A 27,572-nucleotide genomic window follows, 5' to 3' on the forward strand; every position below is an offset into this window, starting at 1 on the left:
TCTTTAAAAAAATTGTAAAAGACTTGATGTCACTCTTTGGACCCATCAAATAGTAGTGTCCTACACCGTTATGATGAAAAATTTACAAACAGTAATTGTCATGGTTAAATTTGATGCACTCCTAAGATAAACTAGCCAATCGTCCTGCATTAGCGGGTAAGAGTCCCACATCTTCTGTTAGATCAGGACTCTAGATGCATCGAGAGTCTAATAGTGGGGCATCACGTGTCAGGTGAGCTTCACAAATTTTAACACTGACCAATCCCATTGTATTGAAGTGGGCCTACTTGACTGTGGCGCCCCACCATTGTACTCCGGACGCAAATTGCGTCCGGAGTCCGGATGAAATATTTGCTCGGAGTATGCGCGCTATTGCAATATCCCAATGCATGAATGAAGAATAAGATGAGTGCAATTTGTATGCCCAGCGAAAATTAAACAAGGGATAACAATATAAGAAAACGAGAGACCAAGGAACCAAATAAATGAACCATGCAATTTCATGGTAACAATTGTCAACAAATCCGATTGAATGAGCTGTACATGATGTACAATGCCTGTAAACTATGGAATACATTAAAGAAACAATCAACAGTCAAAAGGATTATTTAACGTCAACAATTGCATGCAGTACATAGCTACAAAACAGAAGAGAAAAAAAATGAAAAAAATAAAAATGAAAAGTTGAATCAACAATAATCAGTGGTTGCCATCGGGGAGGGTGGCTGGGACCATTCCATCGTCCACTGTTTTTGGACCTCCGCAGGATCTTGATACGGTCTCAAATAGCTTCTCAATTTCTGGGGCGCACCTGGTGAAGGATCGACTCCAGAAGCTGTATCTTGGATTCTGCATGTTTTAGAAAAGATTTATGTACCATCTTAACCCAGAGCACATATTATGTGTGGAATCCAAATGTGCGGATTAGTGTTATTGTGATGGAATTGTAGTGAATACCACCAAAATACTATCAAATACGCATTTATCCTGTTCACACGCAATATTTTTTTCCTCGACAAAAGCTATTTTTTTGAGACATTTATGGTGCAGCATCCCAGAGGAGTAATTCCGGGTTACAGAGATAGTTGTAGAATACCTTGATAAGTTCAATGAAAGTAATAAGAAGGCCCCAAGGATGAGGGCGGTTGACTATCAAGCGCTCCAAGAGGACCCTCGTAATCTGCTCCTGAATAGGTTCCTACCAAAATATTCGAAGTCCAAAACATAATCTCAGATCACGCGTGGATACTAAAAGTTCCGCGTGAAATGTAACAAAAAACCCAAACAAAAACTATTAATCAGGCAAAATTTTTTTTTTAGATTAGAAATTGTACTTCAATTTAATTTAACTTTTTAAACTATATTATATTAAACATTAATTAAATTTAATTAACAAATAATTAATTATATTAGACTTATTTTTATTAATCAGTAATTTATTATTCATTAATTAGTATAATTTAATTACAATTAGCATAGCATAGTACATTAGTTAATCATTAATTGAGAATTTATATATATAATTAAACATAAGAAATCCAAATTAAATCATTAACAATATTTTCTTAATTAGCTTAATATTGGTTAATTAATGAACTCATAAATTATAATTATATTTTATGGGTCCAAATGTTCTAATCAAGAGACTTGCACATTTAAAATAAATCCAGTCAATATTAGGAACTAAAAAATCTGGGATTTGAGGCAAACCGAGAAATAACGGGAGTTAAGATTTTGTAGGAGTTGAAGTTGCCAATTTGATTGTTTAGCAGGAATTGTCAGAATTCAAATTAAATCCAGCTTATAAATCTTTGCCTTAAAGCTGATCAAAGATCTCAATTTTACAGCGATATATCAAAATATGCATGAAAGCAAAACGAGGAATAAAAGCAGCTTAAAAGAAAATTCTCACCTGGTTTTTCTCCCCAAAAAGATAGAGAAGAACAAAGGAAAAATAATGGGTATGGTTGTTTGGGTAGCGCAGCTGGTTAGCAACAGCATTGAGGAATAGATATCGACCCTCGGGATCCAAATTCTTTATTAAACTTTGAAAGATATCCATTGCAGCACCAACAAGCATTATATCCATAGGAGGGTTTTGAGTTATCTGTTGGGCGGACGAAGGCTGACTGGATCTGCTCTGCAGCTGTTGAATCGCCTGCAACACACGTGCACACAAAGAAATAGGTGCTAATAAAAGAAATAAAAAACAAATTAACCAGCTATTATATGTAAAAGCTTGTCATCATCACGCTCAAAATGTATTTTCTTCAGGTTTTACAGTGATTCAAGTAAATAGAAAGCACAACATCAAACAACAATGCGAAACTTAGATAATTGTTAATAAAGTGTCACAAAATAATTGCTAACAATGGGCACTAACGTGAATGAACGTTATTCATAAATGCTTCATAGTACTGATATGAACAGACGATCCAAATCACTTATTAATTTGAAATTAATTCAATCAAAGTAAGTATTACATGCTCTCACAAGAACTTTAGATGAATTTTATGGTTTTCCAAAGTATGCCATCCTACAAGTCAGCTAGTTCAGCACAACAATAATGGCATACTTATCGCCAAAAAAGACAAATTAATCAACTTCATGGACAACATACCAGCGCAAAATTACGGCAGTTGATCATTACCTGCATGCCTACATATAGCACCAGTGAGTTTATCAGCGGCACATTATAACGAGTTCCTGCCAAGCTTGCTTCGCTTGGGGAAAGCAGCAACCTCTGTTTCAGCTCAGCTAAGAATGAAGACCCCTCTGATCTCGTCTACAGCACAAAATTAGAAAACTAATTAAAACAAATGGCAATAAACAATCAACTGAAATAATCATAACACTCGCAAGAAAACAAAGAATGCACAAAATTCAGAATAAGAAATTTTTGGAGGGCAATGTAGAGATAATAATAAAGCATAAAACCATATACCCCAAATAAGCAAGAACATGGAATGGATTTTATATTCACATTGATCGCATAAAGCATAATATTAGGAACACATTCCCATTTGATACAAACCAGGCAAGCATCGTCACAGATGTACAAGAATCTATTGAATCCCAAGTTCTTGGTATTCTATTTGGGGCTTGTAACATTACTCAGCTATGATATACCACATGTTTGTGTTATTCCCGATTGCATTTACATCACAAGCTATTAACTATGAAAAAAAAAGAAACTCACCTTCACCCAAAAAAAAAAAGAAAAAAAAAAGAAACTCACCAGCTACACAAATGAGTCCCACAAAAAAGATTTAATTTCACATTACCACTCCAATACTTGGCGAATAAAAAATCACTGCCTTTATATTATGAGGAAGTCTCTAGTTCCATGATAAAATCATCGAATAGTGTAATGAACAAATTGGCCAATTAAGGTAAAATTTTGATTATTTTAAAATATGCTTAATTTTTCATATTCTCCGAAATCCAATCAAACTATTTTATAAAATTCTAAATTTTATGTTGATCAAATTAATCATAGAAGTGTAGGTTAATTTTTAATACATTTTGTTTTATAAAATAAATAACTAAACTAATATAACTAAATATTAATTAATTAATATTATAAAACTCTGTTAATCCCCTCTTAATCTGGCACTATAGCATACCCACTGATCTCGGCATGCAGTGGCTGGACTAATTGGATGTTGCAGATTAATTTAAATTAAAAAAAATTAATATATAAGTATGCATGTTATGTTAAGATCTTTATTCCTTCTCATTTCATGTTTCTCCTCCCTGTAACACACTCCGCACTGTACCAAGGGCAAGAGCTTGCGTGACCGAGAGCTTCCACTCTCAATAACAGCAGCAGAAGAAATCGAGAAAGAAAGAGGAAAGATTGGGGGAGAAATTCGAGGTAAAATATTTATATATGCATATTTATCAATCCAAATTCATTTCTTAAGCCTATAATATTTTCTTTATTCCCTTCGTGTTACTGTCGCAACAGGGACGATCCCACCACTTGGCACTGTAGAGGAACGGGCGCGAAGACTTGGGAGGTGAAGCTGTAGTCGGTCTCGGTTTTGGGCTTTTGGGGAAATTCAGCTCCAATAGTGAAGAAATCTGAGGTAATGGATACAGTAATTGGCATAAATACATATAGATATAAATATGATTGTGTTTATTTTCATTAAAACAAAGAGGTTTAGGGTTTAGGGGTTAGGTAAGTGTAAAAATGATATAAGTAGAACTTCTAAAATAAAAATATTTATCAAAATTATAATTTTTTCACCGAGTTTTCTTCGACTTCCAACAACTTCAGTTGACTTATTATTTTAATTCAGAACAAGTTTTGATTGTTGGATTTTAAGAGGAAACAGAAGAAGTTAGTAGTAGAATAGGAGAAATGATGCAGGGAGACTTTGGAATATTTGAGTGAATTTAATCACAAGCACACAAACACACCAAATATGCAACAGGGAGATCATTTCGAGGTAAGAAATAGCACTTGAAAACCACTTCGGTTTAAATTAAGACTTAACTTAAGATTTTTCTAATATTTCTAGAAATTGTGATTCCAGGCTGTGCTGTTAGAAGTTGAGCATGAGTCAAGCCTAGGGAATCTCATCATGAGGCTGGCCCATCAACAGAAGTTAAAAAATTAGTGCTAAAGTAAGATTAACTTCAAAAAATATTGGATTACTTCATAAGCTGCTATCTTTGAAAAAATAAAATCACCGGCCATACAAATGAGAAACACTAACAAGAAACAGTTTCATATTTAAACTTAATGAAAGTGACAGATGCAAGCTGCTATTACACTTCTAACTTTTGCCCAAATCATCATTAACTTTATTCAATTTTTCAATTCTCATAAAATTAAGCATAACAATTTTAGAGTGTCATATTTCTTTTACAGAGCTGCATACAGAAGCAAATTAGGGCATACATATACATATAGGCTGAGAAATAACGAAATTACCTTCATCCTTAATCATACATAAACTTTAACTCGGGGACAATTGTGTTTCTATAAATGAATAATACAAGCAAATTTCATCTATAATTCAGGCCAATGAAGAAGTTGCCAAAGAACAAAGTAAGAACCCTTACCATGAGGTACTCATCAACATCAGACTTAATCTGTTTTGACTTGAGAGCACCCTCAACGTCGGACAAAATCTGAGGTGATTGGCTGATTTCAGTTAGAAGATCAATCTGCAAGGAAAACAAGAAATTTGGTGCTTCAGCATGTGCTACCAACATGCAGATATTGAAGTTAATGAAACATAGAACAAAGAGAGCAACCTTTAAGTTAGGCGTTGATGGATCAGGAAGTCTCATTTTCTGTGGAAAAGCACTAAGAATAACATTACGCATTTGGATACAACTTGGAGGTATAACATCACAAAAACTGAAATGATAGTCACAGAGAAATTCAGGAAAATCATGCAAAAGAACTAGAAGAACCCTAAGCGTCCCTTTGTAATAAGATTGAACCTGCAAAGAATTTAAACAACAAACAAGTAAATCACCAAAGTTGAAAATTTGGTGCTTCAAAATGTCAGTAATCACAAAAGAAAACCTAACCGATTCACTCAGCTCAGCGTTTCTCAGATATGGCTCAACAAATTTGAATAGGTCAACAAGTAATCGCTGGAAAAATGGCCAACCCTTTAAAGAATTGATTGTAAGCAACTTTGGCATAAAGCTTCTGTGGCTAATCAACTCGAGCCATGCAAAGCTGAAATAAGTATAAAAAAATCAATACAAATAAGCCACAATGAACTATTCAAGAAATCATTTAAAAATAAAGCAGCAGAATTGCTTGAAACATTCTCTCTCTCTCTCTCTCTCTGGGTTTACTATAAGCTGATGGTTTACTATAAGCTGATGAAAGCTCACGGCCCAGCTTCAAGGATAAAATATTTAAAGGGTCAATCCCCTTATTTCAAGCAAATCCTGGAGCAGAATTGCCCAACATAAGCAGTTCAGGTGGAATGAAATTTGCTTGCCAGATAAATGAGCATGTTCCAAGTTATTGACTTCAAAATTTAATAAACAGAGAGAAAATATATAACCAAATCATTCTTGACATTCTTGGACTAGTTTGAATTTTCAAGAAAGTAAAGTCCACCCTTTTCTTGAGCAATTCAAATTCACTTGCACATCGTTTGACCTTGAAATACACAAAGGGAAAATAGTTCCTTCACAAAATATAACATGAGTTATTAAATGGATGCAAGGTTAGTAGAAAGCTTAAGAACCTTAAGTGCATTCTTCAGAACAAATGGTGAACGGATATGAATGTCTCCCAATCCCATTGTTGCGCAATAAAGCCATCAACAATACATGCTTCTCTATTATTTAGGTAAGGAGTAAAGTACTAAAGTTTCATATGATATATGACACTTGAAGCAATAATCCATGAGTCGATAATGACATTATACGAGTCTAGCAGTCCATAGGAAATGATGGACTTATCAAAGCATGTTAATGGGCAAGCACCAATGGGTTAGGATTTTTACCATTATCTGGGTACTTTAACCTCCTCTTTGTTAAGTCCTTAATATGGGTGTGTGCCTTCAACTTCCTTTGATTGGGCTGAACGACTTTAACAAGGATCAAAAAATCTCTTCAGAAAAATTAAGTCAATGGAGAATCCAACTGCAGTCATGAAGGCTACAATCAAGAAAAAAACATGTGATAATGAAGGTTGAAAGGAAAATATCTGGTGTTCATTGGAAAGCTCGCTAAGGATTGCAAAATCAATGTGATTGAATGCGACGAGAAAGAGAAATGGAGTCGGCAAAAGGATAGAATACACAACGATGAAGTGAGATCATGGATTAGGCATCACCCCTACATTTGTGGTGCAAAATGGCGTGAAGCCATCGTTAGTTTTTTCAAACAACATGAAATGACTCATTGGCTAATTTTCAATAATTTGCAATGAAAATTTATCAAAATTCAAAATTCCATGAGACTACAATATATTAGGATTACAATTTAATGGTTATTATCGGTGAAAACACAAAGTAAGAAAAGATTTTTAACAGCCTCACACATGATGAAACTCGTTCAATTCTAATGACTACCAATCACATCTAGTCTTTGGTCTTGCACATAGGGTAAATTTACTTTGGATGAACAAATGATAGTCTTCTGACATTTAATTCTTTAATTTTGATAGAGCAACTTCTTATACAAGTATAAGACCCGCTTTTTTGGCAACATCTCTTTTTTTCATTTCTCTACCTCCTAATCACATTTTATTATTGGTTGAAAGCATGGTTGAAATTAGATAAATTTGTCTCAATCTAGGTTTGTCATTAGAGTGATAATTCATTCATTTATGTAACTTTTACCATCCCTGAATTTCTCATCATTAATTTTTACAAGGCCCAAACTTTGTTTGACAAAATTAATTTTTACTATTTTCATTTTCATAAAAAAGATATAAAGAGCATTACTAATATGAATTTGATACTTAAAACTACACCATATCAACATCAAACATATGCTAGTATGCAGCACAGTCAGATTTAGTTGGAAAAACATGCATGAAAGAAAAAGAAAAAAACATGTAAAATGCTAACTTTCCAAGGAATGAATAGTAAGCACTTCCAATTGTGATAAAATGCAAACCCTTTTGAAGGATTGTTTTGATGATAGATAATCACAAATTTATCATGTATATTAATGACATGTATGAGAGTCTATAAATAGACATACAAGAGAAAATAATAAAAGATAATAACTAAAATGAAATTTTCATATATTAGTATATCTTCTGCAAAAATTACATTTTCAATTATTAATAACAAATACAACCAAAGAGGTTCATTTCTTTAAATAGTTTAAAGATTGATAGTATATCTTATATGAGAATGAGACCTTACTTTTTTTCCATGGAATTGATTGTTTAGTTGAAATTATTTACGATCCATGCAATTCAATATTTTCATGTTACTTGGCTGTGAAATGAATTTCTTTTTTATTTATTAACAACTTAAATGTGCATTAATACAATATCCTTTAATTTTTGCAATAGTAATATAAATTAACTTCAAATTCTAAACAAAGGCAAATGGCATTAAACGTGACGTGAAAAGGATGGCGGAGAGTGGTGATAACAAATGATGGTGGACAAAAGTGGACATGGGGTCATGTAGGAACAGGCTGAAGGTTGAGATCACAGAGCAGAAATGATGGTGACTGTGGGGATGGCACCACACATGGAACATACAAGCAGAGTAAAGGTTGTGGTCAGAAATAGTGATGCATAGGAGCTAAAGCCCGTTCAAGGTCACTAGCATAAATAAAGATGGCATCCCATGAGCTAGAAACTGGGGAAGTTGGGAGCGCAAATAGTGCTGAGGTCGTGGTAACCAATATAACTAAATTGCAAATTCACTAAGATTGAAAAAATTACAAATTCATAAAAAATGAGCCTTTCAGCATGCAACAAGCATACTTGGAGTCCCAAAAAGGCGAGCATGTGGAAAATTTTAGGGCAATTATTAATTTGCAATAGCTAACTTAGAAGGGATGGTAACAAATAAGCACTCATAGAAGGGAAGAGATACCAACAAGATACATTAGGGGCAAACACAAAATTGATGTTTGTAGCTCAAGCACAAACAACCTTGGAGCGATGCAATTAGCGTTTGCTACAAGCAGTTTAGCGATGCAATTAGTGTTCAAGCACAATATAGTGTGGTCAAACTCAAACGAAGGAAGAGAAGATGATAAGTTTGAAAAAAAACATAGAGCCAAGAGTGAGATCATGAGTCCGAATAGTGACACCAATAAGGATTGAGAGGTGGATGAGAAAGTTACACATGATCAATAATATGCTAGGATTCTTCTGATTTACTCCCCAGTTCAGAGATATTGAGAAAACAAATTTTCATATAAATTCTTGATTTGGGCGAAGGCATAGAAGTAAACATATAGAAGAAAATATTAAGAAAATAAATACCCATAATCATATCTTCAATTATAAGAATATCTTCATCCATAATCTTTTTTCATTATGAGGAGTTTATTTAACATCTATTAAATAAGCCAACATATTTCTAGTTTTCCCCACAAGATATTAACAAAAAATGAAAGTTTATATAATATAAAGGGAACAAATGAAACACCATTTGTAAGTCCATGATGAACAATGTAAAGTTCCAAAGATCACAAGTTTAGATGATATAAAGAGAAGAAATGAAGCGCCATTTCTAAATCCATGATGATCACTGTAAACTTCCACGATTACAAGATAGTGCTCAGGCTAGGCAATTAAACCAAAGAAATAATAGCTCGTAGCTCTAGATTAATTCAACATAAAAAGGATCAGCTGCATTAGTTACACTTCGGGCATTTTGTTAATCTAATGGCAGTCAAAATAAGAAGAATGTGCTGAAAAGAGTAAACAAAACTAAACAGTTTTTTATAGAGAAAGAAGCCATGCTGATGTCATGTTTGCAAAATCTTAAATTTTCAAATGTGAAACCCAATCAGTTTCAGTAAAAGGAAAAAATAAGCACTTTCTTCTAAAGTTTTTGATGAAGTTTATAAAAAAATAAAACAAAATACTCCGTAACAAATAACCTGAAACCAGGAACTTTCAGCGGTTGCAAAGCATGGAAAGCATTTGCAAAAGATGTTAAAACCTGAAATACAAGGTCAAAGAAATGCATGAGGAAAGCAAATAGGATGACATACTTTTGAGCAGCAATTTCCTGAACCTATCAGCACTGACCTGGAAATTAACACCGTCAAGCACAGGATCATGACAAGCAAGGTCATGAAGCCAGTTGATAAACAGCCTAAAGTATGGCCTTGGGTTGAAATATACTTTCTTTTCTTCTGCGTCTTTTACAATTGCTCTCACTAACACGGACAGAATCTAGGAGTAAAATGAGAGAAAGAGGCAATGTCATACAAAAATCAGCTGCTGATTGCTTCACTTACTCTGAAAAAAGTTAAAATGGATTACTAAATATAACCTTCGGTAAAAAGACAACTTTACTCGTTCCTGTATCCGCTGTACCGTACTGGCCACAGAAAATTTATAAAAAATCAATAAATATGCATAAAAACAAGAGTTTATTTTCAACTGAACCAAAAACTCTCATAAATTTTGAAGGAATTACCAACAAGGGACATTTATATACAGCAGAGTGCAAAAGTATGTGGTTCAAAATACCTTCAATTTATATACAGCAGAGTGCAAAAGTATGTGGTTCAAAATACCTTCACAACAAAAGCGACGAGTTTCGCAAATGCATCAATGGTACCAAAAGAAAAGTTATGAATTTGAGTTGACTGAATTGGCAATGATCCTGTAATACCGGCTTGTTCAGAGGATAGACAATGTGCCACAGAGAGTTCCTGGAAGGGCTATCAGAATTAGTAAAGATACCCTAAAAATAAAAGGAAGGCATGGCAATAGATACACACAACAAAGATGCAAAAGCAAACAAATATGCATGCAAAACAAGCGCAGATATCCACACAAGGAATGAATGAGAAAGGTAGGGGGAAAGAGGGAGAAAGAGACCGTCAAAACACGAAAAAATATATCTGTCGTATCATCACCCTTAAGCAGCCCAGCCTGCTGCAATTGGGCTAAATAATTAGTATAAGCAGTATCATTGGCAATGTGTAGATCGCAGATCCGGCACCACTCAGCAAAGAGGAGAGAAGCCTACATAAAAGAAGAATTCCAAATGAAGAATGAAACAGATATTTCAATAGCTCTTAAGGCATTAAACTTGAAAATAATCATGCAAACCCACAACACGATTTTCACAAGCACAAAGAGATTCTACCAATGTATTGATCCTCAGTGAGATTTTCAAAAAATAGACCTAAACATACTGTATGTAGAAGCTTTAAACAGAGATTATATATGTAAATTTTAATGGGTGAAAAAATGATAGATTGGTACCCATTTGCATTCAAAACACAACCATAGAAATAGATTTGACTCAGAAAAGAGGAATATCATCAACTATCCCTTTGCATGCTAAACAATGACTACCTGTTCACGTTATTGATGACAACCTTCCATGCAGAACATGTTTCTTAAATCAACAGATGTTTTAGAAACAAACAATGAAGGCATGAACACCAAAAACCGCAACTATCGAATCATGTCAAACCAATATCAACTGATAAAAATATCACCAGAAGATCAAACTGAAATAATTAAGGGAAATAATTAAGGGCCAGTTTGGTTTGCTAAAAATGAACTGCAATATAAAAGATTTGCAGAGTAATATAATTACAATGTATTTGAAATACTTTTGAGTTGTTTGGTTTATTGTAAAATAAACGTAGGATTTTTTTTTTTATTTGATTTGAAGTAGATTAAAAACAATACATCTACATATGCAAAGGGCGGCGGCAAGCGGCGGGGCAGCAAAGGCGTCGTCCATGGACCGCGATAGCAAGAGGCGATGGCGACGGGTGTTGGAAGCGAGCGGCGGTGGTAGGCAGTGGGAGGCGGTGGAGGGCGCCGATGACTTTCCTATAACATTTTACACGAATTATGTAATTCAAATTCGACCAAATCGACTTACAACCAAAATGAACTAGGATGTAAACTTCAAATTCATTGAAACTTCACATTGTATTTATAAATTTTCATATCAAACACAGAATTTTCTCAAATCTCTGCAAAAGAATTACAGTACACCACTAATTCACTAAACCAAACGGCCCCGAATCTAAATGAATGTTTGGTACAGCAATCAAATGGCTTCAGCATTTATCACATGATATAAAATGAAAGCAAATGTGGATCCATTAAAAATGTTTTCACATACCTGCTCACGAAAGCCAGCAGGATCAGAACCTCCAGAATCATTTTCTTCTCTAGATGATGCAGATCGGCTTATAAGAACTTGCTGCGCACAAAGGTCACAGATTTAGGGGGTCCATCCTAAGGTGTTCAATCCAATAAATAAACAATGAATATTGTTCAAAAAATAAATCTATGCTCACCATTTTGTCTTTAGATTGCCTAGTTTTCTCATCCTTGCTTGCAGTAGAGCTAGCAAGAGAGTTTGCACCCGTAGAGTTATTCCTGGCAATCTCAATCAACTGCTGCAAAGACTCTGGTGATCCTGGCCTCATTGCTAACTGCAAGAACGAGAGTGACATTTAACAAACAGCTTGAAAAAATATACAAACATCAAATATCTAGCAAAACGAAGATGCATACCTTTGTCAAAGCATCAATAAGATGATACAACTCAGACACACTAACTCCAGGTTCATTTATGACCAAAGCTTGAACAAGAGATATTGCAAAATCCGTAGCAGCTTCTGTTTTAAGATGTTGTCGTCATTACAAAGCCAAGAGTAGGAACAAAATATTAAACTTCATATGAACTAGGTTTCCAAGGTGAACACTAAAGCTTTATTGCTATATAAACTCAGAAACTAACTCCTGGTTCCTTTAAGCGGAGAAAAACTGCAGCAGGTGGTGTGTTATATAAGATACTGTAGTCATCACACAACAAACATGAGAAACGACTAATTAAATATTGAACTCCAAATGAACTTAAACAATTTGAGGACAAAAAGGAATATGTACTTTTATCATGAATACTAAGCCTTCATTTGATACTGTTTAGAATTGTATGAAATGACAATTGTTCTTCAAAAGATGAATGAGCTGCCTTCGAAGTGTACCGGTCAAGGTTATACAGCATGGAAGGGGAGCATGAGTCGCATAGGGAGTTTTATCGTACATTTACAAGAAATTTCAGGGGAAATTAAAGCAAGAAGCATTACTGAATGAAGTCCAAACAAATGTCAACATATGGAATCTAAGAAAAATATTAACAGCTAATTACATATCGTGGAAAAAAAGAAGAGCAAATGCATAATTGATACATACTATTCCGTCCCCCATCGATAAGTTTTGCAATATGCATGTTGTACTCAGAAAGGTTTAGCAAGTCAGAACGAATAAGGCCAATGGTAATCTCTCTGTTGAACTTGCGTTCTTCATCAGAGTAAATTACCTGAGAAATAAAGATAGTAACAAGCAATAGAGAAAATCAATTACACATAATAAAAGACCTGTGCATGAGTGCAAAATTCTTACCAAAAAAAAAATTGTAGCTAAATATCTGATTTTCTATCCTTGCAAAACTAGTACATAAGAAACAACCAAGAAATCACTCTAAAAGCCAACATGCAACTTGTACTACATACAATAAAAATTAAGCAATAGAGATGTAATACCCAATTGTTTGAAAGGTATAATTGCAAAATGCTCCAAATCAACTATACCCAAAATTTCAACTTTATCGAAAATCATTAAAAAGAAAAGGTTCATTGTTCTGCAAAACGATCATTTTGAGATATAGAACAATTTGTTAGTTTCAAAGACTAGAAAGCCATTGAATTAGCTTCTATTTTGATAAAATTTTCCTAATGTTTTATTTTAATTTTACTGTTCACCTACTGTTAGCCGTGTGTGTGTGTGACCCCCATTTCACTGTAACAGAGAGGGTGAGTGGAAGAACGAAATCAGGGAAGGAAAGAGAAGAGAAGAAAGGAAATGAGAAGAGGAAGAAAAGAAAAAGAATATAAGAAGTTGAGGAAGGAAAGGAAAAAAGAGGAAGTAGGGAAGGTAAGAAATTTGTTTTAATTTAAATTCATATTTTTGGAATTTTTATAAAAGCAAGGAGGGACTTCTGTATCCATGAATTTTTGTTTACAGTTTCTGGTAGTCCTTTTTGATGGAGTAAATCAAAAATACATTCCCCGAGTAAAATAACCACCTAAGAGCTTCATTGACACAGAAGTCCATTTTGATATTGTAAATATTTTGTTAGTTTGTGATAATGTTAATAGTGAGCCTTCGATACCTATAAGTTAGCTATTTACATATGTAACTATTTAGAATTTTTCAAAAGAAATCAAATGTTCATTGAAATAATTAGTTATAAAAATATGTGTAGCTTAAGAAGTGATATGTTATGAGGAACAGGTTAGCAGTAATATTTATGTTACCTGCACAGGTAAGAGAAAAAGGGTCCATAATGAGGCAAAGAATCCTCAAAGACAGTTTCATAACAGTAATATTGAGTTTCATGTAAGCTTAATTAAACTTGGTGATCTAGATTTCGAGCTCCATTATGAAAGTCAATAACTCAGACTATAATATATGACACATTCTACAGCTAAAATGGAATGCAAAACACCAAGAAATAAATAAGAAAAAAAAAATAATTCAATGCATTTGATTTACTGGGCACTCATTTTTTATAACTTTGTTGGTTAATGATTAGCACGCATATTGTTTATTGTTTTTCAATATTTGAGATTTGTATTAAATTTGTTTATCTTGCCAATCCTTATTGCTTATTAGATAGTTATAATTATCTTTAAAGGAAAAAAGGGAAAAAGAAGTTGAGGCCAAAAAGAATCAGGCTCATTTTTAGAGTTATACTTTGTTGTATTGTTATTATAAGATTAAAAAAAAATTGAGACAAGTCGACAGATAAATTCTACATTTTATATTAAATTTTCTTATGGAATTTAGATGCTATGTAGATTTATTTTAATATTATATTTGAATTGAAGTCACTTAATTTGAGCTGTTGAGTACATTGGATTTGACTAAACTTAATAAGCATGTAATGTATTGTTTCGGATGATATTAGGTGATTTAATCTTTCTCACCGTATCCTGGTCAATAAGATATCGTTGCAAGCGTATTTAGCCAACTAACTCACATGTTCCTGTTACATCATGCATTGACTGGTGGAAGGGAGGGGGGTTGGTGGTGGGGCATGATAAGAGAGGTGGTAAAAGATACTAAAGCTGAAACCTGCAAATAAACAACAATTGTGCCTAATTGAAAACAAATGAACCAGTACGTCGCAAAAAAAGTCAATTAAAAAATCAACAAAAACAGAGATGATATTTCACAAATTTGTATGGAAGGTTCAAATTATGACGTTAAATTTGAAAATTCAAAAAAGAATTGTTGAATTTAAGGAAACATACAGACTAGAAGCACAAAATATCCCAAAAGACAATTTGTGATGACATTTGCGAATGGAATCCTCAATTATGTAATTATAAGATTACCACATTTTACACACAAAACACTGTTATTCTAGAGTGAAGTGTAGTGATGCAATCAACTGACTTCAAGTATTTCTCACGAGTGGTGAGTTGGCAAAGCAAAAGATGTATTATGTATAGGGCGAGGACACAATTCAATTGCGGCTTTAGGTCCAACCCAACGGTCGAGTGGTTTTTTATTAGGTAGAATAAAAAAGGAGGGAGAGTGCTTAAGGCTAGCTATTACAGTGAACAAACATCATAAAGAAGCACTTGACGTGCAACAATAGTGCATCTCGACCTAAATGTAAAATAATTGCTTCCAATGTAAAAAAGGACTTAGTTGTTCGCTAACAATGAAAAGAAAATATTTAAAAAGTTAAAACAGTATTTTAAAATAATGAAAAGGTCATAGTAACAAAAGTCATTAATATCGGCCTAAACCAGCCACTTTGACCATTAAGACTGTGAACCAATCACCCAGCCAATTAAAACTTTCTTCGCATCAAACTGACGAAAATCGGAAAATGATTCGACCAATGAAGCATCAAATTTGTTCTAATTTTTAAATATTATAGGATTCAATTTTTTCCATTTTAATCATCGTTGATCAAAGATCCAAAATGAAAATTATTTCAATAAAAATATTAAATTTATTAAAATTATTAACTTAAATCTCCTAATTCTGCATTTCTTAACCAAAGCAAACCCTATCCCTATCTTGAATCCTTTCGCACATGAGGACTGCAAGTTTGTCCCTCTCCATAACAATTCTTTGGGTGAATGTGGCTAACCAATCTCCTCGATGATTTTCTATCCATTAGTCTATTATTTGACATTAATTCTTCTCTGGGTCCACGGAATTGTATCAGGATGCGTCTCCTCTATGTAAAATGTAAGCTTCGCACCCTCAGTTTTTTGCAGTCTTCGAAAATAATTTTTTTATTAAAAAAATCACCCAACCAATTAAGACTTCCAAAACAACAAACTGATGAAAATTGGAAGAAACAAATGATTCGACCAATGAAGCATCAAATACGTTCTAATTTTTAAATATTACCTAATTCAATTTTTTCCATTTTAATCATCGTTAATCAAAAATCTAAAATCAAAATTATTTCAAAAAATATTCAATTTATTAACTTAAATCTACTAATTCTGCATTTCTTCACCTAAGCAAACCCTATCCCTATCTAATCTTTTTGCACACGAGGCCTGCAAGTTTGTCCTTCTCCATAACAGTTCTTTGGGTGAATGTGGTTAAACAATCTCCTCATTGATTCTCAATCCATTAGTCTATTATTCGATGATGGTTCTTTTCCTGATCCACGGAATTGTATCAGGATGTGTCTCCTCTATGTAAAATGTAAGCTTTGCACCCTCGCTTTTGTAGACTTCAAAAACAATTTTTTAATCAAATTTTTAATTGATATTCTGCTTTAAGTGGATAGTGGTCATTTGATTTTTTTTTTTTTTTTTTTTTTTTTTTTTGTTAAAATCTAAAAAAAAAAGGATATAAAATCTCAAAATCAAAGAAGATTTCATGAATCTAAAAAAATTTATTAGAATGATTAGAATTTTCATTACAACATTTACTAATTTTATCATGATACTTAATGTTATATTCAAAGTGATGGTAATAAAGATGGGGATGTTATTAGTAGAATTCAAGTTGGTTGATTAGAATAGTGGAGCGCAACGGGCGTATTGTGTAAAAGAAAAATACCGCTTAGATTGAAAGGAAAACTTTGCAAGATGATGGGGAAACGTGCAATGTTTTATGGCACGGAATGTTGGCCTTTAAAAGAGAAGCATAAAACAAAGTTAAGTGTTGTTGAGATGAGAATGCTTATGTAGACCAAATGCTAAATGAATATATCCATGATAGGGTTGGTGTAGCTCCAATGGCAGAAAAGATTAAAAGTGATCTTAGATGATTTGGTCACATTAAACGACAACCAACAGATGATCTTGGTAGGAGACTAGATGTTTTTTATTCGACTTATGTTAAGAAAGGCAGAGGTAGACCTAAAAGGACTTGGCATATTATATAAAAAATGGTCTTAACCTATTAGAATTAAATGAAAATATGACATTTAATTGGACGCAATGGAGAAAAAAGATTCATGTAGCCAACCCCACATAGTGGGATAAAGGCTTGTCGTTGCTGCTGTTGTTAATTTTATATTCGAATTCTTTTTTAGTCTATTGTTTACAAATTTATACTTACCTCCACAATGTCACAAGTTTTTTCTTCCAATAGAATAATGTTTCCCTCAAATAGAAGGAAAGCCTCACTTAATAAAGATTATCATAAAAATATAATCCTGCTAAGCAAACAAAAAATAACTGATGAGCAATCATATTTTAGCTTATGAGCTAATAGTTTTGTGTACTTTTTTTTCAATTGATATCAAAATTTCAATTCTAAATCCAATCACATCTCTTTCAAAAGGAAAGGAAGCAAACTTATATTATGCACTACGAGAAATGCAACAAAATTATTTGTGTAAATAACAACCAAAAGGAGCAGCGCTAGTACTACTCGAGCTAAATCTTACAAATTGTATTCAACTTTCATAAGTTTTTCTAAATCGAGCTTACAGGTTTCAATGAAAAAATAAATGGCTAAGAAAGGTACATTTAAATTTTAAAAAATCCATTCAAATTAAGTAATTTCAAAGTAGATTCATTACCTAACCCTAACTCAATTATTCTAAAAATAAGATGCAAACATACAAAAATTCTTGCAAAATTGATCCTATCAAGACATAATTATATTCTTCATGGGTAATTAGATTATGATGATGTGTAACCCAAACTTACTACAAAAGATTTGGCTTATAGATTCAAAATATCAAAAATGTGGCTTAAAAATTCAAAATATCAAAAGGTAGTTTTCAAAAGCTATAAAAAGATGATTCAAATCCGTCAACTCAACGAGTTATAGGGATTCAATTTTCTTCACCGCCTAGATTCCGATCAAATTTCATTTTGACGACTCCTACCTCGACACTTTCATGTTGGTACCATCTTGACAAATTTATTTTAGCAAGTCCATGTCTTAATTATCATTGTGAAAATGATGATGCATGTCAGCTCGACGTGTGTAATTAATTTTCTTCATATGACCAGCAATCATATCTTTGTAACCTTATTATGAAACAATCTTAACCTTCTGTTTATCCTAATAGTGTTCATGAAAAGATGGATACAATTATTTCAGTGAATGCAGACATTCCAATGGGAAGTAACAATTTAGGTGCCTGCATTGTGAAGTAATATAAGAAGATCGAAATTTAAAGCAACATCTATTTGGGGTTTAAAAGAAATGTTACTCCATGCAAAAAAGTTTTATATGATGTTCCCTATCAAATGTAAGAAAATTATAAACTAATATCTCAGGAAATATCAGGCACATGAGGACAAAGGTAGCATATGATGAGCATATCAATGAAGACGAATGAGATTCCTCTATATTAAAATCACAAACTTCAAGTGCACATGATAAAGGATTAAATAAAGGAAATAAATAAATAAATGAGATTGAAATTTATTTTGCTCCTTGAACCAAGTTGATCTCAATCATCTTTAAAAAATATCATACCATCCAAAGAGGTTGTAAAGAATCGACATGACACTTGCTAGGTGATTTTTTTTTTAATTATAGTCCTTTCAATGCCATGAATTCAACTTTTGCTCAAAATGACACGGATGTAATAGCCACAATTGATCTGAATTATTAGCTTCCTTCATATAACAGAATGATATTTGATTTAGTGATGGATTTAAAGAAGAATGTAAGCTTCATGTTGAGTCTTATAAACATGGGTAGAAGGAAACAATATACACTTGGATGGTTGATGGGCAAACGGACACTAGAAATATGATATTGATAAACAACTTGATTTATCATCCACATGTATCTTTCTAAAAATTTTTTATGCTTATAAAGAAAGACGTTTCCATTCTATGCTCTTTATTTACTGAATAGTTAAGCGGGTAGATACAAAGAAAGTGATCTAAAGTAATAATGTTTATTTACAATCATAAATAATGCTACAAGTTATAAAAAACTTGCAACAAAAAATATAATAAAAATAATGATCTTTTTGAGTTGGAACATTGTTCCAGTTTGATTTTGAATGATATCAGTAACATGCCGCATGCCATAGAGTCAACCAAAAGTGTATCTAAAGTAATAATGTTTATTTACAATCATAGATTTATATTATTTTGGTTAAAAATAATGATAGCTAAGATAGATGCAGCGCATCGTAAAATTCTTTATCAGATTGAGAAGTATCTATAAAGTTAAGCAGAATTTACACGCACTTATGACAAGAAACTATGACACGAACTCAAAATTGAGAAAAATCACTAAAAAAAAAGATGCAACTTCTATCATTTTGAATAATTACTTTTAAAATGATTGCTTTATTATTTCAAAATTATCAGTGTGAATAATTTATTCAAAAAAAAAGCCATCCGCTAACTATATTTATAATGCAATGTATAAAGTAAGAAAAGCAATAAAAGAATTCAGAATAAAAAAATTGTGCAAGCAATACATAAGCAATATTAAGAAAATGAAAAAAAAACAATTTCGTCTAGATATACACCAACTTGCATATTCCTTAAATATAAATTTCCAATACAATCAAAAGAATTATCGTGATAAACCTGAAGTGATGTAAGAATTAATTGAACTCAGTCAAAACAAGGACATATATATTAAACAAAATTAGTCATGAATGAAGTCAAAATTTATAGGAATAATTTAGAAAACTTTGAAAACCAGATTGTTCTCATCATTTCAACAGAAATGCGACCTGGACAATTCTTCACAATTGAACTTATTGCCTATACTATGATCATGAAATCTCTGCATATTCTTGAAATTTATCAAAATTTGATATCGTGTAGAAGAACGTTCGAAAAATGTTTGGTTTCAATGCTCCAAAGTTACAGAAAATTGATTATTTGTATTATTCGTCAAACTTATTCACCGTCTAGATGAGATATAAAATGGAGTGTTTTTAAATAAATTTATAGACGGAAGAAAATCATTTAGAGCATGAAAGCCAAAACAGCCTAGTGCATTTTAGATACAATATTAACTTAGTATTTTTTTTATAAAACTTATCATATGCTAGTATGCTACTGTCTTTAAATTTATCGATAAATTATAATATCAATAATATGTTTACTTCATAAGTTACACCTTAAGAAAATAAGTTATAATTCATGAAACTACACACGTATTAAGAGAATGATTTTTTGGACGATTGAAGATGAATATACACTTGAACTAAACTATAATGATCTAAAGGATAAAATTAACAAATAGAATGTTTTGTTCATTATTGAAGAATCAAATATAGCATGCAAGAAACAAATTATAACTAAGTTTTTAATTATATTTGAATTGATTATCATGGTAAAAACATAAATTATTTTATAAGTTTGATTAATAAATGCAAATGAAGGTGTTGATGCAACAGATGAAATGCTTGAGCATAATGATTAGATGCTTTTTCGGAGAAATTTTAAAGAGGCAGCTTTTTAGGAGGGAGCTTTTTGAGATGCAGCATTTAGGGATGACTTTAAGTAAACTTGATCCGAATTTGCATTATTTGTACTTATATCGCATTTATTTATTTTATGCCTTTAGAAAGACAGCCTTTGGTTAAAAATTCATAAACTAATATAGTATAATCCATGTTCAATTAAGAATGTCTAAACTTATAAGCATTTTATTAGTATTAAATTATTTTTATTATAATTTCTGATGTATACGTGCAATTGGATATAAAGTATTATTTTAACTCCTCTTATATATATTTCATAGCATAATATAAAACATAATTTTGCATCTGATATATATTTCATAACATATTTCTCTTATACTACACATATTGCATCATTATTATATCATTTAAATTATATTTAAATAATTTTAATATTTATTAGGTCTTTAAATTTTATTTGAAAGAGAAGATTATACGAAACACACACACGAAACACACACACACACACACACACACACATATACATTGGATGTTACAGGATGTCTCTGTCTCTGCTGCTAGGGTTTGCGTTTCTATGGCGATTTGGGTGATCCTTCGTCATGGTGCGTTTTTTCGTCGCCGTCACGGCTGGCGGCCATGGTGAGGCGAGTCGGAGTCCTCGCTTTTATGCCAGTGTCACCGCTGATGGTGTTCCTAACTTCCCCTCTGTTTTCTACGAAAATCTCGAGCTCGATTCTGTCTCCTCTTTTGTTCGCCGCCGCAGCCGAAAAAGAGGAAAGCTTGCTCTCTTCCTCACGGATGCTGAGAATGTTGAACTTGCCTCTTCTTGTCGTTTACATCTGGTCAGAAAGTTCATTTATGGTATTCCTAAGCTAGATTTTCTTAGACAACACTTTGAGCTGATGAAGCTCACGGGAGAGTGGAAAATTGGTCTGCTGGATGGAAGGCACATTTTGATTCAGTTAGCAAACGAGGAAGATTATACGATCAGTTCGGAGCATATAGGTTACTGGCAAAAGGTAAGTTTATAGCAACACCCTTCTTATTGTAAACATTGTTAGATGTTTGGACATGATCAAGAGCACTGTTTCAAGTTTAATCCTGATTTAAGGAAAAGGGAGGCGAGGATTCAGCAGCAGGGGCCTGATGGCGAGCTGCTAGATCTGTACCAGTCGCTGCCCCCCTTCTTCTTCCCTTACGCATGTGACAGAGGGCAGGATTAATGTTCCTGACTGTTCCCTCCGATCCTCCTCTGAAGGGGGCTTCTGTTTCTGTCTCTACACCTCCCATAACTGATTCGAATATTGATACTAATCAGGGGTTGATTGTTTCTAATGGTATTGCATCTAGTGAGACCTAATACGCAGGTTTTTAATGGTCTGACGCTTCCTATTATTCATAATTCCTCCCCTCCTCTTAATTCGATGGCTGCTAGTAATCAGGATGGTGTTTCTGTATAAGATTCTGTTATCCCGGCAAGGGATGAAGGTACGGTTTTGGCTGATGATTTTGCTACAGAACATGTTATGGTGTCTAATTTAATCGCCCCTAGGATCCTCCCTCTGAAAATACTATTTCTATGATTGATAAGAAGCTGGATGACCCTACTGAGCAACCTACACTTTCAAACCCTCATCAGCTGCAGGAAGCATTAGGTGAAGAGGAGATATTTCATGTTTCACACATACTTGAACATACAGCCATTGCAACAGTTAACAATTCTTCTAGTGCTCATCAGTTGTTATTTATCCGGCGTTCTGTTTACCAACACGATGATCGGATGAGTCAGTCTTCTGAGGAGGAATGAGAGGTCTATTCAAGGACGAAGAAGAAGATTGGAGGCAAACTTCAGCTTGGGAACCTAATGGATGATACTTTGGTTACTTCGGGAAATGGCTCGACACAACAATTTGTTATCTGGATCTCGCCTTAGAACTAGAGGCAGAGGCAGGACTAAACTAGCTCGTCACTAGCTACTCTTTTCTGCGATTTTGTTTCACATCTACCTCAGACAGCTGCAGCTGCCCCCAACAGATCCTTAGTGAGCCTATTGACACATTGCTTTCACTGTTAAAAGAGAACACTAAATGCATAGTATTTGTGAAAAGAATTATTGTTGCAAGAGCACTTACATGTATTCTTAAAAACTTGCAGTCTCTAAAATTTTGGAAATGTGATTCCTTGTTGGCTTCCATTCTGGATTAATGAACATGTCACGGAGTAAGATGAATGCCATTGTCGAGAAGTTCTCCTCAGGAGAGTCCTTTTAGGATGCAGGTTGAGGGTCTGATCGTGATGCAGGTTGAGGATCCGATCGTTGATCGTCTCAAGCTTTGGACTTTTGGGGAGAGTTATTTTCGATCTCTTTGGATTGCGGCATGCCGGTTATTTGGTCTGCTCGTGGGATTGCTTTTGGATAATCATTGCTAACCGGAAGATTTTTTTCTGTGCATCTCTTTTGTAGTCACTTATCTAGATATACTAGATCACAGGTTTACTTCTTTTTGGGTTTTTGCTATTTGGTTTTGGGTATACCTGTAATTTTGAAAATTTCTTTTTGTTAGAGTTGTATTGTGGGGAAAGGAACCCCTAGGGGTGTGTTTAGATGTATTTTTGGTTTCTTAGAAGGGGATCCTCCCCCCCTCCATTTTCCCCCCCCTCCATTTACCTTTTCTTTTAATTAGTGCGTAGGGAGTCACCGTTGCTCTTTCCCCTAATATATATATATATATATATAATTGTTTCGCTCTGCTAGGGTTTCGCCTCACGGTGAACCCTAACAACTGCTACCGCCTTCTCATAAAATTCACCCTGATGTGAATTCTGCATGAATTCCTTGATGAGGCATATACCACACGCTTGAAATTAGCTTCATGGTGCACATCTATCAACAAAAAAAAGGTTTAGGCCACATATTTTAGGACAGGTGAATTAAAAAAAAATGATAATAACAAAAACAAATATCTTAAAATCTTATTTTACCATTCCACGCCATAAAAACTCCAACTAAAGCATTCATTTCATTTCTTTCCTCGACATTGACTGCCCCAATCTCATACACATGCCAACTTAACCCTCTTCTCAACCACAAAAGATTGCATCCTCACTACTACACTTATGTGATCCGCCATTGATCTCCCCTTTACCAAGCCTTCCTCACAACATGTCTTTCTCCACCACATTTCCTCTTCTAGTAGGCAAAGAGCAATGTTTTTTCTTAAACCTGAACGTTTTTTACTTTAGAGTTTCTCTTTTATGAACATTTGCTCTTTAGAACTCTTTTATGTGAAATTTTCATTTTAATTAATAAAACCTTATCTATTATAATAGAATTTGCATAAGTATCACATCTGACAATTTATCTAGTATTAAAAATTTGAGTTTGACCAAAATTTTAATTAATAATCCTCACATTGTTTTTAAGGCTATTAAAGCATATGATGAGGTGAAGAATGCAAAGTACATTTTTGAACTCATTGATGAAGTTATAAAGAAAATTGAAGCACATGTAGTGGTCTATGTTTTACCGACAATTCTAGTATTTATATGACAGCAGAAAAGAAATTCAGAAGTAAAAAAAAATGTGTTAGTCTTAATGAACTGCATATTACATAGACTTAATTACTAAAAAATATTCAGAGTTTCCTCAACACAGGAATGCATAAATCAAAAACGAGAAAATTAGTAAGTTCATTTATAATTATAGTTGGCTTTTAGCTTGAATGAAGACATTTTTCTAAGAAATATCTCTGACGAATATAATAACCAGATTTGCTACAGCAAACTTGACATTGCAAAGCATCTTGGAAGCAAGGCAACTTTTGCAGGCTACATTTAACCTAAGAACCTAAAGGATGAAAGTCGGGGAAATTTTGTTGAGTGATGGGTTTAATTAACTGCTAGTTTGGGGAGGCGGTTTCCCTTCGGTGCGGTTTTGTACCGCCATTTATAGTGTTTGGTTACAGTAGCGCGGCCACGGTTTGATTAATTTTATGCAAAACACGAACTGTGATTCAACCCCGCGACCCCCGTCCTCGCAATTACTTTTCCTTCGCTGCCCTCCTTCCTTCCCTTGACACGCCTCTTGCCCTAAAAATTTACTCTCTCGAGCCCCTTTATTTTGTGGCTCTGGTAGCTAGCCCTTGTTTCCAGGTGCCTTTCGGTGGTTTCGAGTGGCTGTTGCGGTGAGCTTACACTCTTCTCTCCCTCTCCTCTCTTTTCTTCGGCTCGGTTTGGAGGTTTTGGGCAGTTTGCGCTCTGTGCGGTGATTCCTCTTCTTCGATTTCGGTTGTTATTCTGATGATCTTTCTATTCTCCCTCTCCCTCCCCTCTCTTTTGTTCGGCTCAATTTGGTGGTTCTGCGCATAGTGTGTTCTGTGTTGTGATTCCTCTTCTTGCTCTCCCCACTATTCTGATATTCTCTGTGTTATCTACTAGTTGGTTCTTGATTTAGCAATTGGGTGCAATTGTTCAATTGTGGTTGTTTTTTTTTTAATTTTGCAATTTGATGGTTTCGGCCCTCTGCTTTTCGACTTCAATGGATGTTGGTTTTTCGGCTTGGTGGTTTTCGGTGTGATATGCTTGGAAGATATTTTTGCTTCTTTGTGTTGTATCTTGTTGATGGTTTTGGTTATGCGCAATGACTTGTTTAGTGGTGGTGTTTGCATATGCGAATTGAAATATAGATGGTGGTGGTTGGAAATGCATGTCAAAAGGAAATAGAAATGATATGACGTATGAATATCGGTGAAATCATCCCCGCAACAACATTGAATTCTATAGGGCGGATGAGAATCATTCGCATGTCCCTGCTAAGGCGTATGAATATCTTATAGAATGGTCATTGTTATAGACCAAAAATAATGTGCCCGACCTGCACACAAAATCAGAAAGATGCAAGAGAGATGACAACGTTGAGGGGACGAATTACGGATCTTATAGTTTGCGGGTGATTGAAGGGAGCGTTCTAATTTTCGTAATGGTTGTTGAAAACATTCATTGTTTATTGTATTTATATTTTATACATGTCATGTATATTTATGTTTCTTATGCATTTGATATTGTATTAGTTTTTTATGCAAGTAATATGTATTTCTTTTCCTTTTACATGTATTTTTCTTTCACTTGGATGGTCGATGAGGCAATCGTGAGAAATATATGTATCTTAAATAACGCATGTTTTTTTTAGTTTTAAAAGTCTATGATGAGACGTTTGACCTTATGAATTCTTCTAGATGACCTGTATGTCAGTATTGGTTGGTGTCACATGTGAAATCATAATAAATTCAACAATTTTCTCTCCTTTTTCAGTGCTATGGTTTTTTAAGTTCTTCAGAATGGTTTTTTCTTGGTGATATGTATATCTGACACACACAAGCACGATATTAAATAGGTTACAAGCAACCAAAAATTTTTTTTAATAAGGTTTGTTGTCTTCTTGCAGTGACGAATTCGTTGGTTTATATTCTGAGTTCTCTGAGATCTCACGGCTGCATAAAACTTTAATTAATTACTTCTGTTATTATTTTTTTTTAGTGTTATATCTTAGCGTGTGTGTATTTAAGCCTTCAAGAAAAATGAGCTCGAGAATTTTCGGTAACCTTGTGTGTATTTAAGCCTTCAAGAAAAATGAGCTCGAGAATTTTCGGTAACCTCCAGAGAATTGCACTACTACTGCGGACTACCATTCTGCTCATTTCGAGATAGTCACATAACTACGAGAGACAGTTTTATAGTTATCAAAGGAGTAACGAAAAAATGTTGGCAATTTGAGGTGGGCAGATGGGCTAGAAGATTCCATCGCCGAAAGTGATCAGGCGTGGGGAGTTTCCCTGTAGAACTGTTTATCTCATGACAAACACCGTCAATATTTTAAAAATGATATTATCATATTATTAATTATTATTTTAATAGTTATTTTCTTAATTTTGGTAGTCATGTTACTCACTGTTTAGTAAGGTGTATATATTTATTTTTTTATGGTCTGCACTGAATATTTGCTTCAAGTATGAAATGTACTACTATGAACAGTAATGTTGCAAACAACATTGCAGCACAGTTATTTCTAAACTGCAAAAAAAACAAATAGACTTGACAACTTATCTGCAACAATTTATGTGCAACAGCTTCCTTCTACAATTGTTACGCTGCAACTTATTAATAAATTATAGCTGCCCCAAACAGACCCTAAGTGTGACTTATACTACAACAACAACTAAACCCATAGTTGATATTTTAAAAAATGATGATACTAAGAAAAAATCTAATATGGTTTCGTTTACAATGCATTTAAAAAACCAAAGCAACTGATACACAACTCCGAAGAAGAAGAGTCTAGCTAAATAAAAGAAAAAGGAAATAATAGATAAGAAGTGGACACTTCATTTTCATTGATATTTGCATACCACAATATATTGTCATAATCCTCAACATCAATAAGCAACGAAATAAATCAACCAATCCAAAAAATAATTTTGATCAGTACAATTATATGGATGGATAGATAGTTAATTTCACGGAAAGGACAAAAGGCCAATAATTAACTTATAGCATTCGAAAATAAAAAGGAATTTTTTTAATTGAAAAGCCAAGGACACATTAGCCAAATGCATCACAAACAAAAAAAAAAAAAAATTTATTGGTTAAGTTCTACCAAACCAAACTTGAATTTTATGTTAATTTTTGTTTTTTTTTCTATTTTATTGATGGTGAATTCAATGCACTCCATAACTACAATAAATTGCTATCAAATCATTGGGTCTTACATGCCTATCAACAAGGTGTGAGCAAAATTAAACAACACATAAAAATTATGCCAAAAGGAGAAATTGTTTTATAAACTTAATTATGAACTAATTATTTCGTATCATGTCCAGTAAAAGATTAAAAGATAAAGCATTTGAAATAAACTTCATAAAAATCAATGAATTTGTATATGTGTTATCAGATCATAAATAATTTGTTAAGTTAGAACACAAAATTGCAAGA

General features: G+C 33.4%; 1 protein-coding gene across 2 annotated transcripts in view; it reads right to left on the minus strand.

Moving 5' to 3' along the window:
* Nucleotides 1-475: 475 nt before the first annotated feature.
* LOC110033031 (CCR4-NOT transcription complex subunit 1) overlaps nucleotides 476-27,572 on the minus strand; it is a 67,670-nt gene continuing 40,573 nt past the window's right edge. For both annotated transcript variants that reach the window (XM_020736875.1, XM_020736873.1), the window contains exons 36-51: nucleotides 12,872-12,998; nucleotides 12,191-12,294; nucleotides 11,971-12,108; nucleotides 11,793-11,873; nucleotides 10,523-10,669; nucleotides 10,216-10,353; nucleotides 9,969-10,016; nucleotides 9,722-9,868; nucleotides 9,571-9,632; nucleotides 5,554-5,707; nucleotides 5,272-5,463; nucleotides 5,077-5,181; nucleotides 2,651-2,785; nucleotides 1,913-2,158; nucleotides 1,097-1,198; nucleotides 476-849 (exon numbers count right to left, since the gene is read on the minus strand). In XM_020736875.1, the coding sequence (XP_020592534.1) occupies nucleotides 700-849; nucleotides 1,097-1,198; nucleotides 1,913-2,158; nucleotides 2,651-2,785; nucleotides 5,077-5,181; nucleotides 5,272-5,463; nucleotides 5,554-5,707; nucleotides 9,571-9,632; nucleotides 9,722-9,868; nucleotides 9,969-10,016; nucleotides 10,216-10,353; nucleotides 10,523-10,669; nucleotides 11,793-11,873; nucleotides 11,971-12,108; nucleotides 12,191-12,294; nucleotides 12,872-12,998 (2,076 nt within the window). In that variant the 3' untranslated portion in view covers nucleotides 476-699. The remainder of the gene's footprint in view (nucleotides 850-1,096; nucleotides 1,199-1,912; nucleotides 2,159-2,650; nucleotides 2,786-5,076; nucleotides 5,182-5,271; nucleotides 5,464-5,553; nucleotides 5,708-9,570; nucleotides 9,633-9,721; nucleotides 9,869-9,968; nucleotides 10,017-10,215; nucleotides 10,354-10,522; nucleotides 10,670-11,792; nucleotides 11,874-11,970; nucleotides 12,109-12,190; nucleotides 12,295-12,871; nucleotides 12,999-27,572) is intronic.

This window comes from Phalaenopsis equestris, unplaced genomic scaffold (genome assembly GCF_001263595.1).
Source record: "Phalaenopsis equestris unplaced genomic scaffold, ASM126359v1 Scaffold001081, whole genome shotgun sequence".
Lineage (NCBI taxonomy): Eukaryota > Viridiplantae > Streptophyta > Magnoliopsida > Asparagales > Orchidaceae > Phalaenopsis > Phalaenopsis equestris.